The 22,793-nt window shown below is 35.8% G+C and overlaps 1 protein-coding gene across 4 annotated transcripts in view; it reads right to left on the minus strand.

Moving 5' to 3' along the window:
• The window catches only part of BANK1 (B cell scaffold protein with ankyrin repeats 1), a 327,436-nt gene that overhangs the window by 182,248 nt on the left and 122,395 nt on the right, over window positions 1–22,793 (minus strand). For all 4 annotated transcript variants that reach the window (XM_077142683.1, XM_077142682.1, XM_077142680.1 and 1 more), the window contains 2 exons: window positions 22,505–22,607; window positions 156–352 (listed from right to left, as the gene is read on the minus strand). In XM_077142683.1, the coding sequence (XP_076998798.1) occupies window positions 156–352; window positions 22,505–22,607 (300 nt within the window). The remainder of the gene's footprint in view (window positions 1–155; window positions 353–22,504; window positions 22,608–22,793) is intronic.

The raw sequence follows: 22,793 nt of genomic DNA on the forward strand, positions 1-22,793 counted from the left end.
ACAAAATGCTTTTCAAGACAATGGGTGACTCTGGACTGACAGACGTACAAACCAGATGTGCAAGGCATATTTTCAAATCAGCAATGTATACTTGCTCACACACACACACAAATAATTTATAAAATCAGTTTTAGAGTAAAATCAAAGAAGCTTACTGAAAATTCTTCAAAGATTTCCTTGAGTTCTTTGTGCCCATGCCTTTCAGCAATATGTGCTGGGTTGGACCCCTCTATATTTTTCATCTGAGATGCCCACGTAGCTCCTGAACATCGAAGCAAATGAGTAGCCAAGTTCTTTAAGCCAAATTTTGCTGCACAATGGAGAAGAGTTGGAAGTTCTTTGAAATGAGTATCTGTAAGTACAAGAAGTAATAAGGGTCAATGTGTTTTCTGGTATCTGCAATCCCATAAGGAAAGAACAAACACATTCTACTTCTAAAAGTAATTCCCACAAAGCACTGCAAACTTTTAGTGTGATTTTCATATAAGAAACCACCACTGGTTTTAGCAATGTAGAATCTTTCTCCTTTCTTCTTCTTAAAACAAATAGAAATTAATATTTTCAGTAGCATTAGTGCTCCACTCTTAAATGTAAGATAAGTTGAATTTAAAAATAAACATCAACACCTAAATGTAAAACACGCAAAAGAAAATATCAACTCTTAAATGTAAATCACAGAAAAGAAAAAAACTCTTAAATGCAAAACCATCATATCGCAATTATTCCTTCTAAACGTACTTAGATATCATCCAAGCACCAAACGATGAAAGTCTATAAGGTCATCTATAATACTTTTTTTTTTTTCCAGTGGCCATGCCTGGTTTGTGTCTTTCTGCAGTTGAAATGAATATTAAATTCACAGTGATATCAAATTTCTATACGAAACTGTTATTTTAAAAAGTAACTACAACAGAAAATTTAGTTAGTGCTCCTAAATAACTCAGAAATTTCAATATGAAAATTTCCATTGGGATTTTACAACCTTATGTTGCAGAATTTGAATTTCATAACTACTTATTAAGTATGAATTTAAATGTGTTAATTTTGCATAACTAAAAAATTATTAACATAAACTGCTCTCTCAATGACCAAAAAAAGAAAACCTGATGAGTGATGCTTATTATTCTACACGTTCACCCCCAGCTGAAGAAAATGTCTCACAGAAATTACACAACAGCTTACCCCACTATCAGGGCAAGCAAAGTGAAGATTACAGTAACAAAAACAAAGGAATCATACAAAAAAGGCAATTCTATTCCTCCAGAAAAATTCTAAAGTAATGGAAAACAACCATCTGATAACAACTTTTAAAATTGTGACTCTGCATGGACTCCTTAACTCCTTGTTGTTTACAGTTTCAAACACTTTTAAAAAAATAGGGAGAAAAGAGAGGGAATTAAACTTGAGTTCTTAATTCACATGAATGCTGTACCTCACAGTTAAATGTCTTTTTTAGCTTGTATGTTTTAACATAAAACAAAACAAACAAATAAAAGCCTTCAGGTCACCATAAATACTTAATGTAAGAATAACCTTCATCCTTCAAAATGTGGTAGAACTAAACAGCTGTAGATAGATCTATGGTCCTATTTCAACAATAAATATACTTGCCCTTTTTTATAGGTGGTAAAGTGGGTCAAAAGTTAACAAATGTTTTATAAAGATGGATGAAGATGGACGTTATGCAAACTGGAACTTTACAACCTAAATCTGAACTCTGTCTAAGGTAAGACCAATTTAGAAAATAAAAATACGTGTTTGCGTAAAAATACATTAATTGAGATATAATTTTCTATTTATTTGCACTGGAATGCATTATAAAAATACAAGATTATTTTACAACTAAACCAGGCCAAAGATAATAAAGAAAAATACCAAACTGATAATGTCAGATTTTTACATGCCCTCAATCATCTATCTCTTCCTTTGCTACATGCGACAAAATATGGAAAACATCATTAACTGCAAATCACTGCCTTATGTCCACTGTTATTATGGTGAATTTTTAGGTTACCATCAATGTAGCTTAAGATATTGTTTTCAGTAAATGAATTTTTAATCGTGATAGGAATGCACTCACTTTTTAACCTCAGCTGCCTCACTGTCAGTAAATTCCTCAAGTTTAATGAAGTTTATTTTTTTGTTTTGCATGGGCAGGCTCTGAAAATCCAACCTGGGTCTCCAGCATGGCAGGCAAGAATTCGGCCACTGAGCCACCATTGCACTGCCCTAATGTAGTTTAATATTTAAAAAAAAAACCCAAAACACTACAACAAAGTTGATTAAGAAGCTCTCTCCTTTTGAACACCTAAAAGAGTAATAAGAACTGCACCAAATGAGTATGGTTATTCAGGGCACATTTCTTAACAGTCTTGCTAACCTGCAACCACATTTTCTGACACACAAAAGGAAGAAATTCTGCCTATTTAAGATGGCACTGCTGATACCAAAGGGAATTGCAAGTTTTAATGCTATATTCTTTATTTTCCATTTATTTATTTTGATATTAGTGGCAAGTTAAAATCCTCTAATCCACTTTTTTTTTAGTTATAGATTGAGAAAGAGCTTTGGAAGACATTTTTCCAATTTGTACCCACTAAATAGAATTGCTTTCATAGTGCCCATAAGAGATGATCTTCTAGTTACTGCTTGCATACCTCCACTGACAGTGTTCCCAACTTCTCAACACGGCCTGTTTTTTGATTAGATGACACTGAATATTGGAAAATCGTTATTTCTGTTAAGGTGAAATGTGTTTCCTTGAAATGTCCATCACTTCATACCTCTTTGGCAATATAGAATTTGTTACAAAAGCACAGGCTTAGAGTCAGTTGGCCCTGCCATATGTACACTATAGGAACTTCAGCAAGCTTTAATTTCTCCCAGCCTCAGTTTACTCATCAATTTTGCAGGGATATTGGGATAACTAAATGACTCCACATACATAAAGTGTCTACTAAGGTGACTGAAACAGAACAAGCATTCAATATATTAACTTCCTTCAGCTTCTCTTTTTTGCATCAAATAAAAAATGTCAGCCTACTTCATCTCTATCCCAGCTTTATGAGCCTTAGTTCTGTTCATTATTCCAGAGTCCTTATCATCCTAAGAGCATGATTCTAGAATAGTTGGCTCTTTATAAAATGTTGAATCAGTTTCAAATCTGCCAAAATGTAATTTATGTCAACTTTTTTTATTGTCTTGCAATAGTTATTTTTCCTGCTTCCTTTTGTTGAGTTTTAGTCTGCTAATGTACATGGTCTATAACTAAACAATTTCTCATTTAATTTTTTTAAATTAAACAAAACATGACAGAACTAACCTTTCAAAGAATTTGGCATGATGCACAGGAGCTATAATAGCTGTTTTAATACCAATGAAATCATGATCTGTAGCTTTATACACAATATTAATTTAAACATTCAGTGTATGCAAATGTCATTACATTAACACAAATGATATTTGTATATGAATAAAGGTATTCATGTAAATACAGCATTATCAAGATTTAGAACACTGAACTAGTTTGGGTTTTTGAATGGTCACTTGCAAATAGAACCATGCTTTTAATATTTTTGACTTGATTTCATAATTGTAAGAACTTGCTTTCCTGAGCTGGGGATGGGTCCTTCAGTGTGTAAAGGAGACCTGCTTGTGCCAGCACAAGATGAGGACATCCTTTACCTTAAAAAAGCCTCCTAGCCTGGGGACAGGCTCTCCTATGCCTGGGACATTCACCCCGTGTTAGAGAGTGAGAGCTGATCAAATAATATGCCTGTGACTCAGGGGAGAATTATATGCTTTACCTTGTTCTTCTTCAGTGCTTAATTTTACTCTAGACCATAGGACCATTGATGTCTTTCCTTAAAGATATTTATGTCTTTATTGGCTGTTCTTAAAATTTTATAGAAGTACAATTTGCACAGAACAAATGCACAGATCATGTTTGATGAGTTTTTTAAGAAGTATTCTTATTGACACATCTTCACACACATATTCTATATATGGAGTACAATCAATGGCTCACAATATCATCATATAGTTGTGCATTCATTGCCATGATCATTTTAGAACCCAATTTATTTTATCCTTTTTACCCACTATTATTTATTTGTTTTTTACGTGTTTGATGAGTTTTAACAATTTTGTACGCCCAGGTAATCACCACCCAAAATAAGTTAAGGAAAACTTCTAACAGCACAGAGAGTTCCTCTTGCTCTTTTCTAGTCAATTCCCCATTTCAGAAACAACTACTTTCTAATGTTTATTAGCATAATTAGTTTTGTTCCTTCTTGCTTCATGTAAATGGAATCATATAGTATGTACTCTTCTGTGTTTCACTGTCATCAGGAATCTTTATTTCTATTGAAATGAGAGGTCAGATGTCATTTTTAGCATAGATTTCCTGAATGCAATATAAGGTGTCTTTCCCCACCCCAAACTCTACTGGGCTGCTTTTAAGATTTTCTCTTTATCTTTGGTTTTTCCTTTTTTATTATACTTTCCATTTCTAAGATGAAATCTCCATCTTTTTGCACATGTTATTGAACTTCTACAATAAATTCTGTAGCATATTTATCATAGTTATTCTAAAGTTCCTGTCTGGTAAATTCAACATCTGGAGTATTTCTGTGTCGGTTTCTCTTGACTATTTCTTTTATTGACCATGCTTTTTTTTCTAGTCTTGCTTCTTCAAGCTTTCTGTAATTTTTAATCATATTAACTGAAGTAAAAACTATTTACCTCAAGAATAGGCACATCCTTTAGTCATTCATACAACTATGGTAGAGGGCTGGGTCAAATTAATCTGCAGATCAGCTGAGCTTGGGTTGCTTGTGGTTTTACTTAGATTTAGTTCACCGCAGGCCTCAAATATTTTTAAGGCAGGAGCAAACTTTTTTTTTTTTCCCCAGCAAAGCTTGGTTTAAACCTTGGTGAGATACCAGAGATCTCTGTCTGTTTTACAGATTGGTTACCAACTTTTTTGGGCGACTGCATGCTTCTTTTTTTGCTCTCCCATCCTGCCTCTAGATTTCCTCATTTCAAAATTTCTCCTTCAGATGTTGGGATCGGGGAGCCCTACCGTGGTCTCAGGTAAGGCAATCTGCTTATGATCCTGTGAGCTTAGAGATATTTCTCTCATCTTTACTCCCCTTCAGCATTTAGAAGTTGGCTGATGTTGCTTTGCCTCTGGGGAAGCCCAGAGTGCTTTAAACGGATTTGTCTCCACAGCCCTGTCTCACTCGCTGTCATCAGTTGTCAGTGGATGGCTTCTAAGGAAGGCTTAGAGAATTTTTAAGGATCTTTCTTAGTCTTTTACCTTCCTCCCTCCATTGGAATACCAGCTCTCTGCACTCATGACAGTCTGTGAAAGAGAGCTGGTAGGTGGTATGGACTTACATTGTAGCTTGGGCTCCCAGAGATTCTCTTTCTTCACATTAGCCTAAATACAGCAATCAAAAGTTTGCTTAATGTTCAGTAGGTTTCATCAATGTGATTTCTCCTTATTCTGTTGCTTTGTCAGGGATGAAAGCAGTCTCTTGTGAAAGTCCTGTCTCTTTCTGGAATTTAATTCATTTAAGTTTCTTTGGTGATCAACTTACTTCTGGATTAAAAAAAACTACTATGATTTCAAAGATCATCTTATTCTTGTTATAGTGGGAACAATAACCTCTTTGTGACTTTGTATATTTTAATCAGGAACAGAGATTCTATTAGTCTTTGCTCACACACCATTTGAGATATTTTTCTTAAATTCACATAATTTATTATACAGTTTACAGTCTTGTTAGATTATAATGATAGATTTCTTAAGAAGATATAAAAGCCTTTTAGAGTGTGCTGAATCTGCAGTGTACATATGCTTCATTTCACAGCAATTTTCATTTAATTAATCAAGATTTATTGCATCTGTTTGTATTACGAAGGTGTAAATAGAAAAGCCATAATTCATACTAAGGTTTGGCCAATTTGTTTTTCTTTTTTTTCCTGCATGATACAAATTTTCAGTTTTCAGTTATTGCAGCCAATGTCTGTCAAACGGTAATTTCAGGAGAGCAGAATAAAATGCCCAAGGGGAATTTTTCCAAGAATGTCCAATTTCACTACTTTTACAAATAAAGACAAAGAGATGGGTTGTCACATAGTAAAGAAATTGTGTCATATATTTGTCTGTGCAGAACCACTTCTAAACTGTTCAAAATAATCCCCAGGAAAGACTACCAAAACAATTAGATTAAAATAATCAAACCAAAGTTTTCAAAAGATTAACTCACATCACCAAAATGATAAAATGGGAATATAGCCAAGCTTAGAATATAAGCACTAGGTAACAAATTTAAAAGTAAGATGAGTAAGGAAATTGGAAGTGCATGTCCGCATAATATATTTGTTCTCATAAAATACTATCAGGAAGAGTAAATATTTATTCGCTCAGAGTAGGATAAATAGGTGGTCACTTTGGGATGAAACAATGAAGCACACAACAAAGAAAAGATTGAAGGTTAGAATTTTTGGATTTCGGATCTGGTTCCACCTCTAAACCTGTGAGCACTGAGATAATTCCTTCATCTCACTGGACCTCAGACTCCTCAATTACAAAATGAGAGGCTTGGGTTAGAATTATTGGGTTTTTAATGTTCTTTTAAATGAAATGTTTCTATTATTTACCATGGCACAGAAATTTAATCAAAGCATTTTTGGATTTTCTCTGATTGCTAATTAGATACCAATTAAAGGAGTAAGAAATGTATGAAGGTTGAAGAAAGGTAATGACTTTCATTCTTTTCCCTATCAAGATTGAAATCTAATGGAATATTGGTATATCTACGACTCTGTAAACATATAGCACTACTAGAGATATGAATCTGATTGCTCTGTGGCATAAGCAGCATATATGTAGCATCTGATTGTCATTTTTCTCATCTTCTCCTTAGACATATAATCTACTTCAAATTTCAAGCAATAAAAATGTTTTTATGGTTATCATATTCTGAAAACCTTGATAATGTAAGCAAAATGCATAAGGAAACTAATGGCCCATCAAAGTCCCATGCTGCTGCAGTTTTCCTGTTAGTATATCTCTAGTACTATATAATATATATATATTATATATAATATATTATATATAAAATATAAGAGGTATGAAGTACATAAAAATGCATGCTCTTGACTGTAGACCTCAACTTTGTATCAACCACATTATTTATTGTTATTGCATTCTTCTCACTAAAATAGCCTCTTAAAAGTTGTATCCACTTTCTCCCTTGTTAACTGTCTCAAGAAATTCCATGCATAATCTTTCAAATGTTTTAGTTAAAAAAGTTAAATTCCTAACTTGCATTATATTCAAATGAATTCTGATTTCTTTGAAATAAAATTCAAAATGATGCTTTAATTATTTTAAACCCTAAAATTCTAAACCTTAGTAATTATTTATGATGAGAGGCAGTATACTATTCTGCTTAAACAGTCTGGACCACAAAGCATGGGTTAAGCCTAACTTTAGTACTAACTAACAGTGTTACTTTGGACAAGCTATTTGAGAGTTTTGCGTCTCGATTTCTCAAACATTAAATGAGGATAATAACGTGTGTGCAATTAAATATCAAAGCCATGTCTAACTTATTGTTCCATACAGATACGTAATAGAGACCACTTTCCCTTTTGGAGAGAAAGTGCAGAACTGTTCTCTCATGGTTGCGTGGCTAGGCATTTTAAAAAGTATGGCTTTTTTTTTTCCTTCCTCCACCCAGTCAAGGAGGATTGAGCACAGCCCCTGTGCACTGCTCCTCAGCGTCAGGCCAGCAAAGGCCTGGGACTGAGAAGGAAGGATCTGTGAGCATCCAAATCCGTGATTTCCAAGGAGGTCACCCTGGCTGCCTCTGTGTTTAGGTCCTGCTAAGATAAAACCCAAACTGTTAGAGTCCCAGTCATCCTACATGTAGGAAAAATCGCCCAGGACCTCTATCTCTGTCATTTATTCTCCCATTTGTCAAGTTTAGGCAAAACTCAGGAGGAAAGTGAATCTGACTCTGCTGTTCCCAGTTAATATATATTTTTTTAGGAATTATGCATCTTTCCAATTTGGTGAAAATTCTATATTTTGCTATAAATGTACATTTAGTATTTGGGAGTTTGTAGAACTATAAAGTTAGGGCTTTGAAAGATTGATGTTCTGGCATCTGAATGATAAGTTGACAAGAAGAATGAGAAGTGAATAGAGCATGTAATCTCAAATCCAGAAAGGGCTCATTCCTCACTGAATACACTACTGGACAGAATCCACCATAACACCAGCAACGGTAGTGATAAGAGGAGAAAGAAGGAAAGATGGAGAGGGAAGAGAAAGAGAAGTTTGATGGTTAGTGAATGGAGGTTCTAGGGTAGGGATTAGGCGATGAGAACTGGAAAAACAAAGAACAGAGAAGCAAAACCTGTCAGTGCCAGTTTAGTAGAAGATGGTCTGAACCCAAAGAAGCATCTTTGGGGTCCTGTGTGCAGCACCTTCTTGTTGGGCACCGTGGGCCAAGGATAGCCGGAGAGAGCACAGACCACATATGCAGAATAAGACTGAAGCTAGGCCTGAGCCAACATGAACAGCCTGGAAGCTTGGAGGTGATCTGAAGTTAAGGCTAAGAAGCAAGAGGAGATATGAAGATCTTATTAGCAGTTCTTAGACCTGGTATCAATTAAAGCATCACAGCATTTGAATACTTTTCTCCATAATCCATTTATACCATCAAATCCAGACAATGATGAGGCAATAGAAAGAGCTGGGGCTGCTCCATGTTTAACCAAATCTACAAATCTGTGGGTAAACTCCGATTAAAATAAGAACACTCTGTAAATTTATTTCTATCTATACTCACTTGCAGTCTGTTCCTCAATGTTCATGATAAAAGTTTCTTTTCGAAAATTATTCTTGACAGAAAAGGTCTCAGGAACCTATGAACAGCTAGGAGAACCGGAATAACAAAATTGTGAAAGTGGATGGGAATGGAAGCAAATGGTTGGCCATTCAACCCTAAGGCCATGATTTAAGAGGTAGAAAGTTACCTGTTGGCCTTTTTACAGTTCTTATATGGAGATTCAAGGACTGTGTGCCATCAAACAGTAAATCAAAACATTGAGCAGGGGTGCTTAATTTTATTAAGAAGCATTCAGGATTTCTTAGGACTCTCTATAATCTCAAGCACAGATCTATTCTTAAAAAATATATAAAATGATTTTCATAATAAAAGTCAACAGGGACACAGGGTGCAAGGGTAGTTCAGTGGTAGAATTCTTGCCTTCCATGCAGGAGACCCAGGTTTAATTCCTGATCCACGCATTTCCCAAAAAAACAAAGAAAAAAGCAAAACAAACACAAAAAACAAACAAAAATTCAACAAATGGTGCTGCAATAACAGGATACTCACACGGAAAAATAATGAAATGTGACCCCCCCCATACAGAATCCAAAAAAACAAAAAACAGTGAACAAGGACAAGGAGAGAAAGCTCGGCGGTGCTTAAACCAACAAAATGGTATCTTATTATATTGCTGGGGAGCAACAGCTTATGTAATGTAGGGAAAAAATGAAAATGAAACATGAGAATGATTAAGGAAGTACCTAGTGTAGAATAGATTAGAACAAATTAGAACAAAAATTAGAAACCTGTTAGGACAGCCTACTAGGAGACCTTCTCAGGAAGAAATAGTGATAATTGATGTTATGAATTAAAGTGCTGGTTGTGATAATGGACAAGAAAAGGCAGAGATGTCAAGCATTTCAAAAGAACCATCAATAGGATTTCATGATTTGACTGTGTATAGGCACTGAAGAGTTAGAGTTAAGATAACTTTCAGATTCAGGAGTACAAAGTTTCAAAGTAGAAAGAGAGAGATAATATTCACTGGAGAGGTGAAAAAGATTATTTCCATGGAGAAGTACAGGTATGGGGATTGATGGAATAGCTGCTGGCATCATAATTATATGGAAGTAACTCAAATTAGACATATGTGCCTTTGAATATAGGTGATTGGTTTAAAACTTAACTTCTGTGTCATTCAACTTTGGTAATCACCACAGAATACTTGTTTTATGAAAGAGAAAGTCTTCTGAAATTGGGTCCCAGATTGCTACTACCAACTGATCTAAGTTATCTCAGTAGATAAAACCTATTTGTTACCCCTGGAGTTGATAAGACTGGCTGTGTATGTACTGCACGTATTACTTTCTATTGCTGCTATAACAAAATCACCACAAACTCAGTGATTTAAAACCACAAAGATTATTATCTTGTAGATCTGGAGGTAAGACTACAAAATGAGTTGGCAGAGATGCGTTTCTTATGGAAGCTTCAGAGGAGAATTCATTTTTTGCCTTTCCCAGATTCCTAGACACTGCACACTTCCTTGGCTTGTGGCCCCACATCACTCTGATGTCTGCTTCCATCATCACTTCCCTTTCTGACCCTCTTGAACCCCTCTGATAAAGAGCCTTGAAAGAACATGGGGCTCACCCAGGGAATCCAGAATAACTTCTTCATCTCAAAATCCTTAACCTAGTCACATCTGCAAAGCGCCTTTTGCCACATATTATGTTACATATTCAGTTACATCATCTGAACATCTTTTGGGAGCCATTATTTAGCCTATGACATTGAGTAAGAGATAAAAAGCCAAAGGGCATTTTCATGAAATCTGAACATGGTAATGGCTCTACAACTCTGGCATGTCTTAACATATCTATTTTTCCCTGACTCCGAGTTTATATTATATATATGACCCGAAGTATATCTGTTATCACACAAACAATGCATCCTCAACTCTGTAAACTAGGATAAGAATTTTTGGAGATCTTCCTACCCATTAGGTTACAGCAGATTTATAAATCTATAAAATAGTATTTTAGTTTGCTAAAGCTGCCAGAATGCAATATACCAGAAATGGGTTAGCTTTTATAAAGGGGATTTATTAAGTTACAAGTTTGCAGTTCTAAGGCCATAACAATGTCCAAACTAAGGAAGGCATCCTGAGAAAGATGCCTTCATTCAAGAAAGGCCGATGACATCCAGAATACTTCTATAAGCTGAGAAGGCTGGCATCTGCTGGTCCTTTGGCTTCTGGTTTCAAACAGTTTCCCCAGGGACATTTTCTTTCTGCATCTCCAAACTGTCTGTGTCAGCTTTGAGCTTTTTCCAAAATGGTTTTCTTTTAAAGGACTCCAGTTAGCAGATAAAGACCCACCCTGAATGGGCTAAGTTATATCTCCATGGAAACACTTAATCAAAATGTCCCACATGGAGACAACTTAATCAAAATGATACTATCCACAATTGGGCAGGTCAGATCTCCATGGAAACCACCTAAACAAAAGGTCCCATACTAAACAATAGGTCTGCTCCCACAAGTGTGGATTAGGATTGAGAGAACATGGCTTTTCTGGGGTACATGATAGTCTCAAACTCATACAACTAGTATTGTCAGGGACCCTAAGGGATATGTGATTATTAGGGACCATGCAGGGTATGCAGGTAAGTTACAGTTGTTTAGAGCTACAGACCTCTGAAAAAACAGGATGATGGAGAGGTAGTGACTCACTGGCTTAGGGCAACAGGAGCCTATTAGGATCAAGATGTAAAATACCTTCTTCTACATCTTAGAATCTCCACCCTTCTCAGAATAATGTGACATGAGTCTTTAGACCTGCACGGACATTATGAAGCTCTTCTATAAATATTTGACAATGGTAGAGTTCAGAGAGAAAATGAGTCCTTTTAGGAAGTACAGACAGATGTTTTGGAATGTGTTAGTGTTGGGGTTGTAGACAGGAGTTTCTGAACTGGTCAAGTGATTCAGAGAATTGAAACTCTAATTTGAGTACCATTCCTGCAAAAAGCTGAAAAAGAGACAGTACCTTAAGTAAGTCATTCAAGACATTTCCATCATGTGTGCATGTGTGTGCATGTGTGAAATTGAAGCCAACCCATGTATGCATTTTCCATTCTTGTTATCAGTTACATTTATAAATAGACATTATTTCTATTTCTTTTCCTAACCCTATGATATAATTATAGATGCTTACACTGTTGATCCTAAAAAAACCTACATTTTTTATGTTGGCCCAGAAAGAATAAACATATGTGTCTTAGTAATTTGAGCACAGAGAGTTCAGTGCAGCATATTCAGAAGGCTGATGTGCCAATTTTTCATTCTGCGAACAGCAGATGCCATGGATCAGAGGTAGAAAATAAAATGAAAAACAAAAGAAAGATAACCTAAAGCTGCCTCAGTTATTACCAGTCTGTATCTGTTGCCGACGAGGATTTTATTAATTTTAGTTTATAGTTGTGGTGGTTTGAAACTATACGTACCCCAGAAAAACATGTTCTTAAATTTAATCCATTCCGGTGGATGTGAACCCACTGTAAGTAGGAATTTTTTATGAGGTTACTTTAGTTAAGAAGGTGCCCCCCCACCTCAATCAGGGCGGGTCCTAATTCTATTCCTGGAGTCCTTTATAAATGGAGTAGAATTCAGACAAGCAGAGAGAAAGCCATAGGAAGTAAGAAGCTGAAATCAATGAAATCTGGAAGGGAAAGGAAAGGCCAGGAGGAGTTGAGTGTCCATTGCCACGTGACAAGGTAAGGAGGCAGCACCCCCCTGAATGCCACAGTCTTCTAGGAGAAAGCATCACCCTAATGAAGTCTAGATTTGGACTTTTGCTTAGCCTCAAAAATATAAGTAAAAAAAATTCCCATTGTTTAACCCGACCGATGTCATATTAGCTTCAGCAGCCTAAGAAACTAAAACAACGGTTGACTTTGTTATTCACCAACTAATTAATTAATGTAATAAACATTTATTGAGTGCTAGAACTCCATTTAGGCATTGTGAATACACCTGTGAACAAAACAGATAGGGCTGCTTCCTCAAGGACAGGCGTAGAGACAAAGTAGGTGATTTGAAGGACTCATGCACTGGGAAACAAAAACCACTCTTTTTCCAGGATTACAGAAAAAAAAAAAACATAAAGACCGTCTAAGATCATTTCAATCTTTCCTTTATAAAGTACTCATTAAAATAGTAATTTTAAATAACTTAGCAGAAATAATTCATAACCTTTCCTCTAAATTTAAGATCATCATCTCCTATGACACCCCAGAGGAGCTCTTCATTACAGTGTACAGGGGAACAGAATAATCCAGAGATAATAATGTGGCCTCTGTCCTAGCTATGCCACCTAGCATTTGGTCAAGTTATATAAACTGGAGATTAAAAGAGTACCTACTCAGTATTGTTGTGAGGAATTAAGTACGTAAAGTGCATAGAATAGTGTCTGAACATAGCAAGCAAAATACAAGCATTAGCTCCTATGCTCCTATTGATGACAGCACACACTATTTAATGAAATACTGTGTGTGCATGTGCTTTTGCTTTCTCTGCCCATAGGTCGGGTGCTCTCTGCAGATACGGGCTGTGTTCTATTTATCCCATGTTCCTCTACCTTCCCTTTGCCCGTACGACAGTGGAAGGTACAAACCAGAGTACATAACACATCAAAAAAATTCATGAGTTTTAAAATTTTACTAGTGATACAGAAAAAAACCCCACATTTTGAGGAAAGCAGTCACTGTAAAGCAATTTCATTCTGCATCCATGATTTTAATCTTGGGACAATGAGTGGTGATTAAAAACAACAATGAGAAAACAGGAATCTACTAGCTTGACTTCAACGTCAGCCATGCAAAATCGATTCATATACCGAACATAACAATCAAAACATTCATTACTGTTGTATCGACTCACAGGTTCTCGGTGTGTGTTTCCAAGACCAGCAGCATCTGGGAATTTGAGAAATTCAAATTCTTAGGTCCCAACCTAGGTCAACTCTATCAGAAATCTGGGGTGGGGGGTGGGGTTCAGAAATTTGAGTTTTCACAAGCCTTCCAGGTGACTCTGATGCACAATAAAGTTTGAGGATCACAATAGTAAGTAAACAGTAAGAATGAGACTTCGTTCTAATAACTAAACTAGAGCCAAGAAAATCACCTTCACAGAGATCTAAAGAAAATCACAAAGTATCCAAAATATGTCAGGGTTAGAGGGTGGGGGTAGGCTTTCTCTCCATTCTATTCCCAGAATCCCCTGCTGTTTTCTTATCTCAGGGCTTACATATTTTAAAATATTATGTCATGGTTATTTAATGAAAAAGTCTATAATACAAGTGAAAATGGCATGTGAAAGGATACTTATCTTAATTTCTTAAAAGAGGTACACAGTGTTACAGTACTTTAATAAAGTGTTGTTACAAAAATATTTAAACCAAACGTTGTGCATTATATTCTTAAAGAAGTGAGCTCCATTGAGAATGTGCTCAGTAATCACGGAGAATATAATTTTGTATAGCCAGATGTTATGCCTATTTCCCAGATTTCCACTAAATGTGAAAAATATCTTCCATAAGGATGCAACTCTCACCTTTCTAGCTAGTTCCAAACGTTCTCTCCTGTGAGCCTCCATCATCCCCAAGTCTGAAACTGATGCTCAGCTGGACAGGAGTGATATGAAAGCAGCTGGAGACACTGAGGGAAACTGCTTCAGCTTTCAAGACTCAGTATTTCTGCCTCATGTGTGAACCCTGTCCTCCCTGTACACTCTAGATTCCCAGTCAGTCTAACTATTACACTTTTTTGATCTATCTGTTGTCCTGTCCCTCATATCTCATACTGCCCTGTTCATAACTTGTCCTGTGGGCTTCCATTCATGCCTTATCTCAATATTTGTGTATTTCAACACAGTCTGATTTATCTAATATCAACTTTGGGTTTGGGGGAAGAGTATATACCAAATGAAATTGAGGTTCATCACATTGTAATAGGCCCAAGGGTTGGTTAATTGAAACTTATCTTCCCAGTGTTTGCTCTGTAGACACTATTTATGGATACTGAATTTCAGGAGAAACCAATAAACCAACTGGATACTATTGGTACAAAGATTTGGGGAATACCCGCATCCACTGGGGGACATTTTGGCATTAATGACTAATACTGCAAATTATATTTTGTGGCATTTTCCCACTTTTCCCTTCTGCAGTAGAATTTGGCATGACTGATTGTTTCCTTCTCCCAGACACATTCTTTTTCACTTGGCTTCCAAGACACCACACTCCTATTTCAGTGGCTGCTCCTTTTCCTTTTTTGAAAACTTTCTTCCAGACATGTAAATATTGCACTGCCCAGGACTCAGACCTTTGCTCTGATCTACAGTCTCTGCAGAATGATCTCATCGAGCCATGGTTGCCAACGCCATGACCTCCTTCCTGGGCTTGCGACTTCTATCTAACATCATCATCAAATATCCTTTCATTTGACAAATGGCACAATATTTATTTAGCAAGTCCTACCATCTTTACCTTCAAACATCCACCCAAGCCAGAGCAAGCCTTATCACCTCCATGCTGCCACCCAGGCTGCCACCATGTCTCCCCAAAGACTACCAGAATGACTTCCTATCTGGGGTCCTGATTCTGTCTCACCACCTGCGATCTGTCTTCCTCAAAACAGTGAGAGTAATCTTTTAAAAGATGAAAATTTGATTGTATCAACCCATATTTGAAAGCTGTAAATAGATCCTCATCACGTTTAAAAATCCAAACTCCTTACCAGCCATGTACAGTGTTGTTATTCAAGATGTGTTCTTCAGAGCAGCAGCATCGACATCAGAAACTTGTTAGAATTTTATGTCCCGTTCCAGACCTCTTAAATTAGAATCTACATTTTAACAAGATCCCCAGGTGTTTGCATCTCATTAAAGATTGAAACACACTGGTCTATAGGATTCTACCTTTTCAGGTTCCTCTCTACTTCTGACATCATCTCCTACCTCTCTTTCCCTGATTTCACTTTATTCCAGACACATTGACTTAATTTTTCAGCAATGCCAAACTCATTTTTTTTCTACCCAGGGATTTTGGATTATCTGCAGGCTTTTCCTTAACTACTCTCCCCTAGATTTTTGCTGGTCTCATTAATTCACATAATACAACTTATTAATATAAATCAGCTCTTCAGGTGGGCTTCCTGGACAATTCTATTCAAAGCAGCACATGCCTTCCTCTAATTCTTTCCTGTCACCTTGCTTTATTTTTCTCATAATTTGCATCACTACTTTAAAAAAATTGTTTACTCTTCCACCCTTAATAAAATAAAAGTTCCAAGAGACAGACTTTTCTATATTGGTCATCTGTCTCTGGAGCAACTAGAAGAATATCTGACACTTAATTCGTACTTGTTACATGAATGAATGAATAAATTGTGTGATAGAATCTTTTCGATCAAAGATTTTCTAATTGTGAGAAAGTATTACATTTGCAGGCTCACCTTTTTCATCTATAGTGTTACAGAATATGTTGTCATGATAATGGCAATGGGCTGAAAGAAAAGGAATTAGGAATGATGATGAAAGGTGAAGAATAACCATTCATAAATGCTTGTTCCTAAAGCTGGACTTAGGAAAACATCATCATCTGTTTTCCAGTGCTAGGATTCAAGGGCCAAGAAAACTTCTTTGCATCTACGTAACAGATTGTTCTGTCTTCCCTACATTCTTTGTGGACTCAGGGTCAGAGGTGATTCCTTGTCTGGGGAATGATTCCAGTGTGAGAAAGACCAAATTCTGGCCCATGTCAACCTTGATGTTTTTTTCTTTCTTTTGCCAGTTTTATATTTATATCCTGCAGCCACTTTGACCTCTGCAACAATTATGATGGTTATAAACATTAATTTTCAAACTCCACATCTGGAGAAATACAGAATTTTTTATGAAATATGGTAAAGGTGAATAATTATAGTACACTAGTGAAAAATATCTCATTTGTGTGTTATTCAAAGGGAAAACTCTTATGAAGGATTTAAAGTTACTTTTATTTTGTTATTATTTGACTCCAATTGAACCATCAATTCATGAAATTAGTTTAAATATGCTAAAAATATCCTTGGTAATAGATATGAAAATTTGTACATATAGGCTGTCTCAGCAAAAAAAAAAAAGTGGAAAAAATCTATAATTTTGCAGTCAATTTACATGACAAATATCCAATTTTCTCAATCACTACAAGTTTTGATGATGTGTTATGTGTAAATTTGTCCCTAATTAAGTGTATTTACTTAACACTTGATGTCTTTGTCACTAATTTGAAGTGAATTTACATGACTATATTTTCTATTACTGTCTATTACTTCTCATATCCCAGAAGAGGAATCAGCTTGCTCATGTTTTCTTTTACAGTGATTTCTTCATGCCTTCTGATTTTCTTTTCAAGGGGTTGAAGAGTCTGACTCTTGGTCAACAACCAACATCGATCTTTCTGGCTCTACCACAGGCAATTATGAAGGCTTTACCTGGCAGGTTACAAAGGGAAAAACTGCCCTGGAAGTGCCCTGCAGTCTCTGAAGGGGCTGCCATCAGGACACAGGACCCCCTGGCCAGTCAGTGCTTTTATGTGTACCTTCATTGTAAGGCAGGTCTTCCCCAGACCCCTGCTCTCTCCTAACTGGGGGAAAGTGGGGAAGGCTTGAAGACACTTTGCTCTGCTCTGATTCAGTACTCAGTACTTTCCCACCTCTATACCTCTCCCACCTCTGCCACCCCCACCTACCCTGGGTCCCTATAAATGCATGAGCTTTCTGTTTAGTGTTTCCTCACCTCCTGTCATGGATAGTGTTTCAGTTTGCCAAAGCAGATGAAATGCAATATATCAGAAATGGGCTGGCTTTTACAATGGGGATTTATTAACTTAAAAGTTTACAATTCTTAGGCTGTGAAAATGCATTTTCTCTGCATTATCCAGGCTTTGTGAGGGCTCTGATGAGAAGTTAGAGAAACTGATGGCGCTGATATGGAAAGACTTATGAAACATCAGGAAAAGGCTAGAAACTCAAAATTGGAAAGAGTCACAGAAGGGCTAACTCTAATGTTTGGGTGTTTCACCACTGCACTATGCCAGCAGCATTCAAACTGTTTTGATGGCAATCCTATACCAAAATGAGACTGTGAGAGAGTAAGGGAACTGTGAGAGATGCATTCTATTTTCTATTCTCGACTCTTATATGTCAGTAAAAAATTGCCTGTCACAATCTCTTATATTGATTTTACAGTACCTAATAATTCACAATATTAGAAAGATGTTCATAAATTATTTCTATGACTGTTGTGTTCAAAAAGTCCTACATTACACTAATACATCAAGTTCATTTAGAAACTTTAGATTATTCTACTCACAGGGAGAACTTTTTTCCAAGGGAAAATTCTTATCATGGAGAAAGTTATTTTCAAATCAACAATGAAGCATTGCTAGATCCATATGAGAAGAACATTAAGGCAGAGCTGTCTCCTTGTCTGCTTTCTATTTTATCTCACACACCTGTAACTCTGCCTACCCAGAAAAAAAAGAAGAAAAATAATTATATCTGGGAAATGGGGAATTTTTTTGGCTAGACAAGAAGGAAAATGACTAAGACATAATTGCATTGAATGGCATTTTATTTATTATAAATAAAGTGGCAGGAAACCAAATTCCAAATTTATTAAAATTTCTTTAAAAAGCAAAGAAGATAGAGAAATAATAAAATAGTTTTGATGGAAATACCATATCGCTCCATACTTTTAAATAACCAGGTGTCTGTGGATAATTCCATGACTTATTCTCAGGGCTGGTCAACACGCAAGGTAAATTCTCAGTCACTTCCTTGTAGCTACCTTCCTTTCACAATATTCTCATCTCCAACATGTTTCAGTTAAAATATAGAAAAATAAAAGTAATTTAATAACTAAAACATTCTCACCAAATAACTGGAGAACTCACCAAATAACTCTGACATAGACAAGTGGAATCACACCTGAATTTACCTGTTAGGGATAATTCTCCTAGTGGTGTTTCCTATAGACATTCCTCAACAACCTCTCATTTCTTCCCCAAATCCTCTCCCTCAATGAATTCTACTTCCTGTATAAAAGCATCCAGAACTTCATCATCAGTTTAAACATTATGAACACCAGACGCGAGTTCTTAAAGACGAGATATTCTGGAGTGAACAGTTGATTGAAAACCTTAGGGTCAAGGAGTCAAGCAAAATATAAGGTCAGTCGTATGCACATCTATCTTATATTCTTTGTGTATGTATCTTGTATTATGTATTTTCATACTTCAACTAGGGATTAGAGCCGAGATTCATGAGGGTTGTTCGATGCTCTTATAGATTTAGTAGCATCTGTTATCGAGCAGTACTCAGAAATCAGGTTTCTGAATAAATGATCTAGATTCTATTGAACTTTCCTCTTTTAGCTTCTTTTAAAAAATGTAACTCTGTTTTATGAAGATCCTTGTCAAATACAGAATGATTATTAAATTCTAGTAATGGTTCAAAACACCCAATTGCTACTAACTTTCTAACCTTTGAAAAGAGAAGTGATATTTTCTAGATGTCAAAGATCATTATGGGGATGAATTATTGTGCTGGTCCGTAAGGCACTGAAGCAATTAGGGGCTGTTAAAATGTGCTGATAAACGCGGCTGTACATTGGAATCTTTAAAAAGTACTGAGGCTGGGTTCCACCCCCAGATTCTGAATTAATTGGTGTGGGGATTGGCACAGATACTGGGATTTTTTTCAAGCTCCCAAGCTGAGTGTGATGTGAAGTAAAGCTTGAGAAAAACTGCTCTAATCCTTGATACTCAGAAAGAGGTCTGGAGACTTACAAAATCAGGGTCACTTTGGAAAGTGTAGAAATGTAGAATCTTAGAATATATCCTAGGACTACTGGATCAGATCTACATTTTCAGAAGTTCTCATTTAACCCACCCAGAATCTTTATCTGTAAACTAAATAACCAAAACTATTCCATCTTTACCAACTCCAAAATTCTTATTCCACAACATATACCTGAGAAGCACTTTTTAAACTTATCTACTGCTCTTATAAAAATGAGACCAAAAACTACTATGCCCATTAGTTCCACAATTGTGATTCTTCAAATCTAAACAAACACAATTCTGAGGTAACTTTTTTAAATTAAGAGACATAATTCCATCTTAATACTTTTGCTGGTTTGAAACTCATGTACCCTAGAAAAGCCATACTCCTTAATCATCATTCAGTATTGCTGGGTGGGATCTTTCTGATTGTTTCCATGGAAATGTGACCCACCTAATTGTGGGTGGTAACTTTTGATTAGATGGTTTCCATCAAGATGTGTCTCTACCCATTCAAGGTGGGTTCCTTACTGGAGCCCTTTCAGAGGGAACCATTTTGGAAAAAGCTCAGACGCAAGAGAACCAACAGAGCCTACACAGTCAGAGATCTCTGGAGATGCATAAAGAAAATGCCCCCAGGAAGCTACTGTAGAAGTCTGGAGAAAAAGCCGGAAGATGTTGCCATGTGCCTTTTCAGCTGAGGGAGAAACCCCAAATGTCAGTCACCTTCTTGAACCAAGGTATCTTTTCCTGGATGCCTTAGTTTGGATGTTTTTATAGCCTTGCCTTAATTTGGACATTTTCACGGCCTTGGAACTGTACACTTGAAACTTAATACATTCCCTTTTTAAAAAAACTGTTCTGTCTCTGGTATACTGTATTCCAGCAACTTTTACAAACTGAAACAATAACTTTTCATGTACTTTCATTTGCCTAAAATTCCATTTTCCTCTATCCCTCCTCAATGGGGTTCTGTTTATCATTTACGGCCTAGTTAAAAAATCCTGGCGGGCCGCGGTGGCTCAGCGGGCAAGAGTGCTTGCCTGCCGTGCCGGAGGACCCCGGTTCGATTCCCGGCCCCAGCCCATGTAAAAAACAAACAAACAAAATATAATAAAACAAGAAAATGTTTAAAGATGTTTCCCTTTCTTCCTCCCTTCATTCCATCCTTCCTTCCTTCTCTGTCTTTCCTTCCCTTCCTCCCTCTCTCTAAAAAAAAAAAAAAAAAAAAAAAATCCTGCCTCTTTTTTGAAGTACATACTGAAAAAATAATGTATTTCTCTATAAAGTCCTGTTGTTAATATAATCAATTCTATAAAATTTAGTACAATGTTTCTCTCTATTATGACATATATATTATCTTGGTTCCCCAATTAAATTATAAGCATCTTAAGGAAGAAATCATGCCATGTTCTTTTTGTATCATACTCAAATGTTTAACTTTTATAGTTGGATTATATGTCATTAAATGTATATGGCAAACAAAAATTAATTTTCACTTATCTTACTAGCTAAATTAAATTACTCAAAACTAGCATATCTTCACTTTTCTCAATAATTAACCTCATCATTATACAACTTCTCTCACATTTAGGTTAATCCCAATCAGTTCTGCTCTAGAACCTCTTACTGTTTCTTACTGACCTCCCTGGGGCTTGCTAACCTGATGAAAATAACTGCCTCGAATAGCCAGAAGCCCAAAAGACAAAATGTTGTTCATCAGCCCTTAATATGCTAACACTAAGACTTCTCCTATTCTTTAGCTTCATTCCTGAATTTACATTATACAGCATATAATGGGCATATGAGCAAAATTTTATAAAGAATATGTCAACAAGCTATTCAGGGAAAAAAATCACAAAAATATACTATCGAGTACATGACAACCTTAAGAAGAAAAATTTTTCATGTAAAATCTCCCATATATATATAATTTTCTTGATATGATATTTTCTTTCATACAAATAATATGTAGTCATTGTACAAATCACAGAATAAATAAAATAAAAAGAAAAAAGATGTAATCCCTAAATTTACACAATCAAAATAACTACTGCTAACATGAAGTACACATCTGTCCAGACCATCAATTTATATATATATATACAAACATATATGCTATTAAACCTAGTTCTCCTGTGTTTATAGTATGATCCTATGTTAAATAAACCTAAGTCATATCATATATAACACTACAAGACCTGCTTTTTTTCAAATAACTGTATATCAAAACATCATTCCAGCCAGCAAATAAATTTATAACAAAACTTACTTCTGAAAGTTGAATTTATGGTTGTACCAAAATCTATTTAATCAATTACCTATCTTTGAAAGGCTAAGTGATTTTTGGTAATTATAAACAATGCTTTGATGGACAACCTCCATCATAAATGTAAATATCCACACATTTCCTTAGGAAAAAAAGTAAGAAGCAGGTTTGCTGATTTCAAAACTTATCACGTGCGTGGATAGTTCTGTGGTTAGAATGCCCGCTTTCCATGCAGGAGACCTGGGTTTGATTCCTGGACCAAAAAAATAAAAAAAAACCCACACATAATAACTTATGTACACTTTTAGGCCTGTGATAAAAAAATTACCAGATGGACCTTCATTTGTACCAGTGTATTCGCTTACTACAGCATGAGAGTATGTGAAGTATTTAATTAGCAATGCAGCTAGCTATATCCTCGGCTCTCATATTTATCAGAAAGTTAATATAGTGGGGTATGACATAAGGAGAAATTGATGGACTTGGAAAATACTCACCTTTTTGAGGACAGATTTCAGTTTGTAGAAATCTGAACTCATAATATGGTATCTCGTGTTTGAATACGGATGTGAGAACTTCATCAAGTTCTTTAATGTCATTCTGTTTTCAAATGAAAAGAAAATTTTTCATTAGATCAATTATTTAAATAGAAATTCATCTTAGCATATCATAATTTATTAACTACAGTAAATACTGTATAATATTTATTAAAATTAACAGTTATGCTTTGAAAGAATTCTATAAAGCAGAGTTTGCTTAAATCAGTTATTAAAATAATAAAAAATA

The sequence above is a fragment of the Tamandua tetradactyla genome, chromosome 24 (assembly GCF_023851605.1).
Source record: "Tamandua tetradactyla isolate mTamTet1 chromosome 24, mTamTet1.pri, whole genome shotgun sequence".
Classification (NCBI taxonomy): Eukaryota; Metazoa; Chordata; class Mammalia; order Pilosa; family Myrmecophagidae; genus Tamandua; species Tamandua tetradactyla.